The sequence below is a fragment of the Pipistrellus hanaki genome (assembly GCF_964339955.1).
Source record: "Pipistrellus hanaki genome assembly, chromosome: 7".
Classification (NCBI taxonomy): domain Eukaryota; kingdom Metazoa; phylum Chordata; class Mammalia; order Chiroptera; family Vespertilionidae; genus Pipistrellus; species Pipistrellus hanaki.
The window spans coordinates 38547215-38561020 of NC_140509.1; the positions used below are offsets into that span (position 1 = coordinate 38547215).

A 13806-nucleotide genomic window follows, 5' to 3' on the forward strand; every position below is an offset into this window, starting at 1 on the left:
AAATCAGGTTAAAATTCAGCTGACTGGGCTGTGGGAGGCACAGTTAGTCTCTTCAAGAAGTAATTTTTATAGGTAATATTTTGGGGACTTTTTTTGGGGGGAAGATATAGGAGTATTTCTGCCAAGTCGAGTCATGTTCATAAAAATGAAGTGTGAGAAGAGTACTTGGCTGGCAACAGCCTTAATTGTATAAACTGTGAAATGTGGGCATTCTCTAAGGTAGGAAATACGGAGTTTCTAATTTGTTCACTCAATTCTTACCATTTTCTGTAAAGTTTGTAATTTCTTTAATGCAGTAGGAGTTAAAACATTAAGGGGATGGGTGGGGGAAAGATTGGTTTTTCAAAATCTTTGTTAAATTTCCCACTTATTCGTGCTTTTGTGGTTTTCTCCCTTATTGCTTTTTCTCCCTCTTAAGAACTAAAAGTGATTTACAAACATGTAAAGCTTTGAGCAAACATCTAAATTGCTCATGTGTGAGAGTTCTATAGAATCTAAATCAGGCCAAAACCTGTTTGGCTCAGTGGATAGAGCGTCAGCCTGCGGACTGAAAGGTCCCAGGTTCGATTTCGGTCAAGGGCATGTACCTTGATTGTGGGCACATCCCCAGTAGTGGGTGTGCAGGAGGCAGCTGATTGATGTTTCTCTCTCATCGATGTTTCTAACTCTCTATCCCTCTCTCTTCCTCTCTGTAAAAAAATCAATAAAAATATATTTTAAAAAAAACTTCATTGTTAAAAAAAGAAAAAAAGAATCTAAATCAGACTTTTTTTTTTTTCCTGTAATACATTTTACTGTAGTATGTAGTCACTGTGGATAATGATGTGTTAAGTTGTGAAATCATCATTTGCAGCATGGTACAATCTTTTATCTTAATGAGGATGAGAGGAAATGTGGCTTGCCCAGTAATCCATTTGAATAAATGATATTTAGAAATAGTTGATTACAATAAATAGATTGGTGGCCCTATTTTAAAAATTTAGTGGATCAAGTTCTCCAAGAAATGAACTTGCTTTGATTTCTCTTCATACTAATTGTCATATACTAGTAAATTAGAGGTCTGCTTGTGACCCCAGACAAAGTGACTTTAAATAGGTTGGTATTTTTCTAATATATATTAATGGGCATTTTTTTTTGAGCCTCATTTTAGAATTTGAGCTGTGGCCTGAAGAAATCATATGTTCTATTTCCTTTGTACAGCTTCATATTTCCTTTTTGGGGGTTTGCACACTGTGGGATTGGCTAAATAATTAAGATTGCTTAAGGGCCATTTTGTCATTAATTATTTTTAACTAAACTCTTTATTTTGAAAAAAGTTTCAGACTTACAAAAAAAGCTGCAAGAGTTATGCAGCCATAAACCCTTCACCTGCCTGAATTTACTCATTGTTGATAACATCTTCATTATATTTTGATGAATTTATTTTATTTACATTGTTAATGTATTCTTCATATCTCTTTGTCTTCATTTTAGTAGTCATTCTAAGTTTATGATACACATTTTTACTTACCAATATTATACCATCTCACATGCAGTGTAAGAACCTTATATACTTCTATTTCACTCTCCTATGTCTTGCACTGTTATTCATTTTACTTGTACATGTTATAAATCTCACAACATGTTATCATGTTTGTTTTAGACAGTCACTTACCTTTTAAAGAGATTAACATAACAAATGGTGCATGGGATGACTCTCAACCATCTGAGCCACACCGGCTGGACCTGATATCATGTTTTTTTATTTTTAGTATTTTCACTAGACTTTTTTATAGTTATTTTTATCTCTGCTGAACTTTCCCATCTGTAAAATGTCATCCACATTTTCAGATAGTCTTTTAAGATATTAATTATAGTTATTTTAGTGCCCCTATCTGATAGTTCCAACATTGCAGCATCTCTATTGTATTGCTTTTCCCCCTCTTGACTGAGTTGTTTTATCTTTTGTAAAAATGCATCTTATAATTTTTGGTTGAGTGTTACACATTGCATATCGAAGAATAGTAAAATTTATACTCAGAATTAGGTATACTTTTCCTGGCAGGCAATTAAGTTAATTTAGTCTAGTTAGTTGTTGAGCTGGGTTTGGTGTTTATTGTTGCTATTGATATCATCAGTGCACCACACACCTCAAATTCCTTCAGCAGTGGGTTATTGCTACCTTGTGTTTTGTATGGGTCCAGCACTGCTAGAGGATTTTTCTCATTGTCCCTGTTCTACTCTTAGCTTACAGCTTGCTCTACATAGCTGGGCAGGTTCCCTCTTTATGCTCTTGCTCTTCTCCCAGTGGCAGACTGCTCTTGCTTGTTACTTGGTGCAAGACTTGGGACAAAAGATGTTTTGCAATTGTCGTATTTTAGCCCCTGTCTTAGGCAGATCCCGTGCACCTGAGCCCCTGGGGCTGAGTTTTCTTAGTACTTTTGTCACTTCTCCAGTGGCCATGTTCTCTGTCTCCTACTCAGGGCACAGAATAATTTAAACAGAATGTGATAGAGGGTCTCTGAGTACTTCCGAAGGTCATCTGGGCAAAACTACCAAAGATCATCTTATGTGACCTTATTAGTATTAGGAAAAACAATAAACTAAAAGGAAATTTACCAGTAAAAGCATTAAAAATTAACCAACATTCTGAGCAGTCAGTTATATTTTGAAGAAAGTTGATCAGGTTGAAAGGTAATGACACCAGATGGAAGTTTAGATCTTTAGGAAATGGTAAATATATGAGTAAAGAGATGAAAATACTTTTTTCCCTTTAAAAAATGCATGACTATTTAAAGCAAAAATTATAACATTGTATTGTGACGTTATATAAAATATAGGGATAGAGAGTGGTAAATTGTTCTTATATTAAATGTGAAAGGATATACAATATTAACCTAAGTAAACTGGGTAATGTTAAGTATATATATATATTATAAGCTCTAGGACAGCCACTGAAAATATAATACAAAGAGGTATAGCTAAACACCAATAATAAGAAATTCTGAAAAATATTAGATTAACTCAAAAGAAGTCAGGAAATAAAGAAACAGAGACACAAACAAAATCTTCAGGGTTGTGGTAGGGAAGAAAACTTGGGGCTGGGGAAAGAAATTAATAAAATTGTAGTTCTAAATTCAGAAAGAATTCTGACAAAGTTTCAGAATATACGAAGCAAACATTAACAGAATTGCAAGATAATTAAAATGCACAATCGTGTTGCACGTTTTTTTTTACATCCTCTCTTAGCAGTTAGAAGAACTAAATAAACACCAGTAGACCTAAAATAATCATATGCAGTTTCTCCACGGAACACCAGATGGCACAGTAGTCACAGTGCTTGCAAAAATGGATGTGTACTTGAATATAGTGAAATATGCAGTTCTTTTATTATGTGAACATACCCTTTTCCTTCGTTTATTTTAGTGCCAACAAAATGAACAGTGGTAATTAATTAAATAAACAGGAATCTGCAATATGGTGCCGTAATACTTGGCCCATCCATAATAGGCATTAAATACATTTTTTTTTTTTTTTTGAATGAATGTAATGTGGGGCTTTGAAGTTAAATCTGTGATTAAATTTTGAAACAAAAATTATTTTAAAATCTAATTATAAAAATACTGCTTTTACTAAGAGCAGTAGTTCTCGAACTTTTTGGTTTTAAGCTCTCTGTACTCTTTTAAAAATTACTGTGGGCCTCAAAGAGCTTTGTGATGGCCCTTTATGAGGAGCCATTGATATTTACCTTTCAGAAATGAAAATTAAGAAATGCAAAGGATATTTTAAAGTTGAAAGTTAAAAATAAGTTCAGTGTGTTATGAATAATACATATTTGTGAAAAATACATTAAAAATTTAGTGAGAAATTTTGTATTTTACATTTTAGCAGATATTTTTACTGTATTGTTTAATAGATGACCACAGTAGTCTCATGTCACCTTTTCTATTTAATCTTATACACCTGTGAAAGAATGATATTTAAAAAAAAAAAAAAAATTGAGATAGCATCTTCATAATACTACCAAAAAGTTTTGGTCTTGGACCACTCAAAGAGTCTTGAGCTCCCTCAGGAGCCCCTGGACCATGCTTTAGACTCTGAATTACAAAATAGGGCAGAGGGAAAAAGAAAAGTTATTAGTGAGTATATGTCCTGAATCATGGAGATGCAGGTCACTCCTTGGTGGAGGGCTATTAGGTTCCTGTGTATGGTTGCCTAACCTGAAAAGTAGTGAGAGCCTCAAATGGGGGATAGATTAAATAGGTAAGTACAAAACGTCACTTAAGTCTAACACTGTACTATCTCACATAGAGTTGCAGGGTTGAGAATAAGTTGGAGCATGCTGTAATCCAGTTCTGAGTCCCGTTATCTGAAAAATGTGGTGTGACTCAGGTTCTATAGGTGGGAAAAGGCATTTTCCTCTATGCAGTGTTGGAATAGTGCCTGAAAAAGAGCTCTCTGAAATTAGAATGTTCACATATTGCTGTTGAGAATGGAAAACAGTTGGGCAGTTCCTCAATAGGTTCAACATAGATAGCTATGTGACCCAAAAATTCACTTCTAAATGTATACTCAAAAGAAATAAAAATATGTATATGTTTTTGTATATGTCTATACAAAAACTCATACATGAATGTTCATAGCAGTATTATTTATAACTAGAGGCCTGGTGCGTGAATTCGTGCACTAGTGCGGCCCCTGTGGGATTGGACTGAAACTGGCTCTCTGACATCCTCCGAGGGGGTCCTGGCTTGCTAAAGGGTGCAGACCAGGCCGAGGGACCCCACCGGTGCACGATCGGGGCGGGGGAGGGATGCAGGAGCTTAGCCAACCATCGAGGGACTGCAGGAGGGCTGCAGGTCATGTCCTGCCCGTCTCACTCAGTCCTGATCAGCCAGACCCCAAACAGCAAGCTAACCTACCAGTTGGAACATCTGCCCCCTGGTGGTTAGTACACGTCATAGCGACTGGTTGACCGGTCAACTGTCTGCCCCCCTGGTGGTCAGTGCATGCCATAGCAAGCAGTTGAGTGGCCTTAGCATAGCAATAGCATATTGCACTTTGATTAGTTGAATGGCCAACCAGTCGACCAGGATTTAGCATATTAGCCTTTTATTATATAGGATAGCCCCAAAGTGGAAACAATGTAGATGTTCATGAACTGATAAAAGAATAAACAAAATGTGGCATGCCCATCCATGGAATGTTACTCAGCCATTAAAAGAAATGAAGTATTAATGCATGCAACAGCATGAATGAACTTTGAAAATATTATACTGAGTAAAAGAAGGCAAACTTAAAAGACCACATTCTATATGTTTCCATTTACACAAAATGCCCAAAATATGCATTCTGAAGAGGGAGAAAGTACATTTTACCTAGGGCTGGGGAAGGTGGAAGGGATGCTAAATGAATAATGTTTCTTTATATTGTTAGGTTGTACTATCTGTTGTGGTCAATGGCCCCTACATAGGGATTCATAATTCTTCACAATATCAATAGCAAATGCTCAAAGGGAGTTTTTGTCTTTTAAAGAACTAGTGAATCTCTCTTCTTTTGTGGTTTGTTTGCTTGTGTCCTTGTAATGCTTTTTAAGATTGGATAATGAGACCACTGTTACTAATATCTCTTTTGGCTTTGGCTGCTAGGAAGTTCAGGACTAATTACAACCATAGTAACATTGTTAACTAGGTTAGGCGACTAGTGTATTTCTTTTACATGTTTTGGTGTGGTTCTTTAAATTTTGCACACAAATGCAAGTATTTTCTTGTAAGATGCCTGTGGTCTTTATCAGTAGCAGTTGGGATTTAAATTACAACAAATATAAGAAGTATATGTGAAAAACTAGAGGCAGCAGCTGCCAAGATGGAAAAGAGCTCTTTTTATGTAAAATGGGAACTTTAGTTTTCAGTCACTAAAGTAATATTGATCCTTAACTAGGTTTTTAAACAAACAATAAGCTCCTAGACACTGGTACTTCTCAAGCAGATTCTAGGTGACAGTCTGTCTGTAGCTTCTGTAGAGGGGAATCCTGTACTGGATGAGAGGTCAGACTTAAGACTATCATTCTGTGATTGAATTGGCCGTGTAAGTTTCTGACTGTACATAGCACTCAGTGGTAATTTTAAAATGGGTAATTTTTATTCTAAGAATTTATTTGAGAGTCAAAGTTTTAGACGTATAATACAAAATAGATAGTTTAGTGTGAAACTATTAAAACAGGTACTACTAGTGCATTGCCTAAAGAACTCAGTATAGTGATTGTTCTGAATGTGTGTTTTCTGTTGCATAGCACCTCTGCTAGGCTGAATTCGCTATAAAATGTACCCCTGAATATTGCTGGGGCATTTAAAAATGATGTATTTAAACATTAGAGTATATGTTCCTAACAGAACTGGTGTATTTTAACTTTAATAAATTGCTGCTGCCCCTCCTCCACCTCCATCTCTTCCTCCTCCTTTTTCCTCCTTTTAAAAAAAATACCATTTTTCCTAGTTTCATTGAGATGTGATTGAAAATAACACTGTATAAATTTATTGTTTGGTGAAACTAAGTTGCTCTTCTTAGCATTAGTCAGTCATTTTATTGGATCTACTCCTGGTTAGAGTTTAAAAACAAAATATGAAACAAAATAAAGTATTAGCAAAGAGAAGATAGCTAGACAGACTGACAGACTGACTCCAATAGATAGACAGACAATAGATTGACTCCCTCTGCTATTAAAGTTCCCCCATGTAAATGGATTTAAAAGCACCATTCCTGATGTTTCATGAGTCTGTTTTTGCCTGTTTCTTAACACTTGAGCATAATAAATAGGATATATTTTCAAAGATTTATTGGAACTTATATTTGTAATTTGTACAAGTTTTAAGAAGTTCATTTAGGATATTATTTCTCCTTGCTTTGACATAGGGTTTGTTTACAATGTTAGCCCATATATGGAGTATCATCCTGGTGGAGAAGATGAATTAATGAAAGCAGCAGGCTCAGATGGAACAGACCTTTTTGATCAGGTAAGATCTGATCAAAGACCTTTTTGATGAGGTAAGATTACTGAAAGTAATCATTGTATTATAATGGGAAAGTACTCACAGATTTAGCAGTGTGATAGTTGTAGGAAAAAAAGAAAACAGTTGCGTACATTTCAGATTAAGTAACAACAGTTCATTTAGGTTGCCTCTGAATTATTTTACTAAATTTTTAAAGATGATTTTAAATCTGTGTCTAGAAATCTACTCTTTCATAAAAAATTTTTAAAAATATGTTATTAATTTTTAGAGAGAAAGGGAAGGAGAGGGAGAGAGATATATAGAAATATCAGTGAGAGAAAAACATGGATCAGCTGTCTCCTGCACTCCCCCCCATTGGGAATCAAGCTTACAACCTAGGCATGTGCCTTGACCAGGAATTGAATTGGCAACCTCTTGGTGCATGGGTCAATACTCAACCCTTGAAGCACATCTACTGAACTAGTTGTCTACTCTTAAGTGCTTATTGCCTCTGTTGGCAGTTGTTTACTCAGTTTTTATAAATTTTGATAATGATTATGACTGACTTATGGGAGGCAGTGATGATGAGAGGGAAGCAGAGATAGTGCTTTACACATTATTGGATGCTCCAAAAATATTTGGTAAGTGAAATTTTAATTTATGTTAATAAATGAGTGTCTAATTATAATTACATATATTTTCTTTACATATTTTCTATTTTAGTATATATTTATTTGCTCAGGAACATACATAAAGATTCTGACATCAGAAGTATTTGACCTGATTATTTTAGTGATTACATAGTATTTTATCAAATAATATAATTTTCCTATACTGGTCTTTTACAATTGGACATTTAGGATGTTTCCAATATTTTGATGATATAAATAGTGCTATGATGAGTATCCTGGTACTTGTATCTTTGTGTATGTACAAAAATGCAAATATTTTTAAGTAAATTTCAAAATGAATGAAAGAGCTGCATATTTTAAGGCTTTTATTGTATGTATATTGGGAAGGTACCCTTCAGAAAAGTTGTTTAAATTAAATTCCCACTATAAGTCTGGCAACAAATACCCTAATTCATTTTCCTTTAAGTGACAGTCTTACTGTGTTCCTTTTCAAGAAAATGTCTGTCAGATGCTTGACTGAATAATAGCTTGTTTATAGGTTATTCTTTTTCTCCTAAGCCAGGAACAGTCTTTCAGGAAGAAAACTCACTTTAATTTGCAAATCAAACACTTGCCTAAGGGATTTTCTGCAGGGTATCATCTTATCTTACAGTAGAAGTGCTTTTGTGGACTTCCATTTTGTCACACAGAATATAGAAAAAACTTGTACTCAAGAGTTGAGATTTAAGAAAATTAATATTTTCTATTTCCTGAAAGATGTTAAATGAAACCATGGGTCTGGTGAAGAATATGATTGAAATCACTACCTTAATTTATGCTAAGATGAAAGCAGCTTTATCCGCCATTACACTTTTGACATTAGTGCCAATGTTAACACAGTGGAAAAGGCAACTTTTTTGTATATTTTGAAACTAATCGAGACCTCATGGATATCTGAAAGGGCATCAAAACCTCTAGGGGTCTATAGGCAACACTTTGGGAATATTATTACCCTGTGTATGCTGCCTTTCCATCACTCCCTTGTTGGAAAATAATCTGCTTCTTCATTTTTCAGAGCAGTGGAAAAATGTTTTAGTTTTGCTCAGAATAAAATCAGAGCATCTCATGGAGTTAGTCATGTTGCTTTTCTATCATTTCTATCCCATACCAGGTTCATCGTTGGGTCAATTATGAATCTATGCTGAAAGAATGCCTGGTTGGCAGGATGGCAGTGAAACCTGCTGTTCCCAAAGGTAAGTGGTGCCAGTGCTAAGCTGGCATTGATGTGTAACACACATGTACTTTTTTTTAACTTGGATTTCAACAAATAGATTTAAATAAATCACTATTTGTTCTCATTTTCACTGGCCACTATAAAGGTTTTACTTTAGTTCTTCTTTAGAATAAAACAGTGACTAACTCTTCCTTTATAGTCAGGGATTCATCATTGATCTCTACTGGCCTGAGACTTATGGCAGAGAATATTATTATATGGGCTAACTCTATAACTGTCCAAACTGGGACAGGTTTGATTCTGTTAGTACTCATGCTGGGATAACGTGGTGAATTGACTCTGACAACTCAGGGCATGTGTTCACTCTATAATCATAACTCCTGGATGCAATAAGAACAGAGGATGAAACAGAGATGAAGTTAGACTAGAGGATGAAAATAGATTAAGTAGAAATAGAGAATGAAAACATGAAGTGGGAACAGAGAGTGAAACGAGATAAAATGGAAATAATAGGTGGAAAGAGACTTGCTGAGATGAGGATTTGTGGAGGTGGGGTGGGAGTGGGGAGACTGTGGATATATTGAAGAGGAATTTTATGTATGGCCTTTTCTCAGTATCAGACCCTTGACACCATCATTTAGGTGGGGTCACCTGCCAGACATCAATGCCGGGGCATCCAGAATTGGCATTTTGTGGGCATCCGCACAGTTGGGCAGTGAAGTTTTCATTTTATCTGGTGGTTTCTACTATGGCATTGGTGAAATGCCCACGTATCTAGGAAGGAAACAGAAAATCCAGCAGAGTCAGAATATAAAACACCAAAGGCCCAGTGCACAAGATTCATGCACTGGGTGGGAGTCCCTCAGCCCGGCTTGTGCCCTTTCATAATCCGGGAGCCCTCGGGGGATGTCCGACTGCTGGCTTAGGCCCTCTCTGCAGTTGGACATCTTTAGCGCTGTTATGGAGGTGGGCTGCTGTGCTTGCCAGTTTCAGCCTGGCTTGTGGTTGAGCCGTGCTCCCCTGTTGGAATTCACTGACCACCAGGGTGCAGCTCCTGAATTGAATGTCTGCCTCCTGGTGGTCAGTGTGCATCGTAGCGACCAGTCATTCCGCTGTTTAGTTGATTTGCATGTTACCCTTTTATTATATAGGATAATACTAGTGGATCCTTATAAAGCTAACTGTAATTTTTATATTCTATTGTCTTTAAAAAATATGGTTTATGCTTTAGAAAGATATCAATAAAGAATAAAAAAGGAAACTTTGAAAAGTTAAGCTTTAGTTGCTGATAATTTCTTTACATTCTCTGGCAAAGATGAAAATGTTCTTACTCTTTGCCCTTATTCTAGTACTTTTCTGTCTTGGTAGCCACTAAGCCCCATGTGGCTATCTAGCACTCAAAATATGCTTAGTCCAAATTGAGATGTGCTGAAAGTATAAAGTATACACTGCATTTTGAGACTACGTCTCATAATTTTTATATTGAGTATACATTGAAATAATAGTCTAGATATAGTATACTAAGTAAAGATATATTATTAAAATTTATTTATTTTTACATTGCTAATAGACAATTAGAAATTATATTTGTGGCTCGCATTGCATTTCTTTTGGACATTCTTGATCATAAATGAACTTTTAAAAAATTCACTATGAATCTCATTTCTAAAATCTCATATTTTCCAATGGTATAGTGCAATCTCAGGAATGTTTCTTCTTTTAATTTCTCATTGCTTTATCATGGTTTCTAATACTTTATGTTTTAGTTTTCACACCCACTCTCAGGCAATTAATAACTATAATTCTCTTAGAACCATGGATCCAGAGAATACTTACGAGGTGGAGGAGGTGCTTAGAGCTGCTCTCACACCCTCAGTTTAAAAGTGAGGATTCTGAGGCTAGTTTGTATATGTACATTTCCAAAGGTTAAAGTTATTTAATTATCCACTTATACATAGTCAGTTTTCTTTTGACAGTGGGTTTTAACTGGGGTTGAGTTTGTTCCTGGGAGATTTTGGCCATGTCTGGAGACATTTTGGTTGCCACAACTAAGCTAAATGCTCCTGGCATTCTAGTGGTTAGAGGAGAGGTTCAGGATGCTGTTAAGTACCCTATAATGCACAGGATAGATTCCCACAATAAAGAATTATCTAGCCCCCAATTGTAATAGTTTTCAAGTAGAGAAACCCTCATATATGAATTAGTTATTTATCCTTAAAAAATTATGTTATTAGTGGCATATGTCTGTGAAGTTGGTATGTAAGCAAGACAGCATTGAATGGGCTGGAAGTTCAGCTCCTAAAGAGTCAGTGTTCTTTTTCCTAAGAGCATCAGTTTCCTCATTGGTAAAATGGGGACAGTCCAGGGCTCAAGTGGGTGGGCAAAACACAAGCTCAGAGGCTAATGTTGGGGGAAGCAAGACCGTTACTAGTGGAGGAAAAGGGGCAGGGTGTCCTGATGAAATTGGCCTTTATTGAAGGAACAAATTTGTTATCTCAGGTTGCCTTAATTTGCTTTTGCTACTAAAGAGTCTCTTGTATTAGTTTAATCCTGGGATTTTTCAGAGTGTGTATTTTGAACTATCCTATTTTTATTGTAATTCTAGTGGCAAACTGCTTCTAGGATAAGGAGTAATTCTAGACCTTCAAGTTTGAGACAGATATAACATTTAAAGATGATTCAGAAGATGATTTCAAAGATGAATAGAGGAAAGTTAAAGGTAAAGAGAATTAAGAAATATATAAATTATGAAATTTTATAAGATATGAGAAATGAGTATATAACTTTTGAAACAAAATCAAGAATTAGGCCTAAGTTGTGTTATGAGGAGTTCCATTTAGAGATAATAGAAGAAGTCTAGAGAAAAATGGTTGTCAAACACATTGTAGAGTCAAAGAGTCTTCTGGCAAGGCTAAGCAGTGAAGGCAACACGATGGTATGTTTTGGACTTTGTGACTAAGACCTCTGGTAACAAGACTAAACCTTTATCTGATGGTTTCATGATATCAATCTTTTAGAGTCAGAAGAAAAAATGTGATAGGTAGCTACATGATAAATGGAAAACATTCTGATATAAATGCTCAGTATATGTCTTCCTAAAATGTTTTTTTCAAGGCCTTTCTGACAAATGCCTGTATAGTTTTAAAATGTAGCTAAAATATTACTTTAGTGGAGTCTTTCTAATTCCTTGTAAGTACAGATACCACCCTCTGTAGGCTTCCATACCACCTTCTACATACATCTTTTACAGCATTTATCACATTGTATTAAAAAGAACATAATAACATTTTGATTTTAGTTAGATTTACTTAATTTTTGGGTAAATAGTGCATTCACATGATTCAAGAATGAGAAGTCATACTTGTCTCCCATCTACCCTTCTCTCCTTCCATGCACACACAAAGGTAACCATATTACTACTTTTATTTTTATCATTCCAAATTATCTTAATTCATGTAATAGGCAAACTATCTATATATTTACATTGCCCTAACTTTTTATCCAAATAGTTTCTTATTATGTCAGTACCCCTGTAAAGATGATGATCAACAGTATATGTTAAAAGGATGAGCATACTGGCAAAGCAGGGTTTTTGTTTCTTTTTTACCCCAGGCAGGGGGATCTGCCTGTGCCTCCACTCAGCAGAGGTGAACTAGATTGGGGTCACCATTAAAAGTGCTTACCTAGCCCCCTTACCAAAGAAGAGCAGGATGCTGGTAGGTCACATTGCTAGTCTTCCTAATGACCCCAAACTCTCCAGAAAGCAGAGGTTCCAAGCAGAGTAATGCAGTTCATACAACATTATGAGAAAAGATAAATTCTCTTGGCCATGGAGCCAACCAAATGATAGAATTAGTTATCAAGACAGAATAAGAGATTCATGGTCAGCAAAGTGTCTCATGTGACTAAAATGATCCAGATATAAATATGCTTATTAGCCAAAAATTTGTCTTTTTATTTCTGTGACTCACTTTTTGAAAAGAGCTGCAAAAGTAGACTAATGGAGTTTTTAAAGGTAATTTAGATCATTTTTCTACTGATACTTTTTGTATTAAAAAAAGAACCAGGGAACAATTACTAATTTATCAGGATCCAGAAAATTCTGACAGATTCAAATCAATTCAGATCAAGCAAGAAGTAAATACATATTTTTCAGTAGAAACTAATTACTTGGGCAATTTCTCAAAATCTGTGAGCCTCTTAGATAACAACAAGTTGTTTTACATGATAAATGAAATTCATCAAACTGACAGCTGTGGGTACACTGAAAATAGATTTACTTGTGATACTGCTGTGTGTTCTAAGATAAAACAAAGAATCACAACTGCAATAGCAAAGACAGATGAAACTGATTGAATGAGAGTGACTAAACAGGGACATCAGCGGTCCCTTAAAATTATAATGACTAGATTTTTATCTGGCATTTGATCATAGCTCATTTTGAGGCATAGTCTAAATGGTTTTTAGGTCTTCTGTGTTTTCAGTGAGTATTAACTCTAGCAATGTTTTAGTTAGTGTGGTGCTAAGTTTCGGAAAAGATGGAGTCTAATTTTGGCTTTGCTGCTTAAGAGCTGTGGATTTTCAGTCATAAATAGAATATAACATGATAATTTCCTATATGTTGTTAAGATTCCTTTCAGCTATGAAATTATTTTGGCAAATGATGAAAATAAACAAACAGGCTGGTCATCTGGCCCCCTTAAACATGATTATTTTATGACAGGTGTGTGAAAGGGAGGTTATTATGGGATCCTCTGGTTGATTGAAAATCAGGTAAAAAAAAATGTGAAAGCTTTGATTCAACTTTCTTTTTCTATAAAACAAGGTATTATCACACTAACAAGTGATATCTTTCAATTTATTGCTTGGTATTTTGTGTTAGCTTGTCATTCAGTTTTTTGTTTTTGTTTTTTAAACAATGGCAACTTGCTGAGGGTGTTATTTTGACCATATGGTATAACTCTTGTGAACATGCTATATAGATTGGTGAGTT

At 35.3% G+C, this 13806-nt stretch overlaps 1 protein-coding gene across 4 annotated transcripts in view; it reads left to right on the forward strand.

The window, feature by feature from the left end:
• Window positions 1–13806, forward strand: part of CYB5R4 (cytochrome b5 reductase 4) — a 52993-nt gene that overhangs the window by 6607 nt on the left and 32580 nt on the right. For all 4 annotated transcript variants that reach the window (XM_084889148.1, XM_084889149.1, XM_084889147.1 and 1 more), the window contains exons 3-4: window positions 6892–6992; window positions 8751–8832. In XM_084889148.1, coding sequence (XP_084745274.1) covers window positions 6892–6992; window positions 8751–8832 — 183 coding nt within the window. The remainder of the gene's footprint in view (window positions 1–6891; window positions 6993–8750; window positions 8833–13806) is intronic.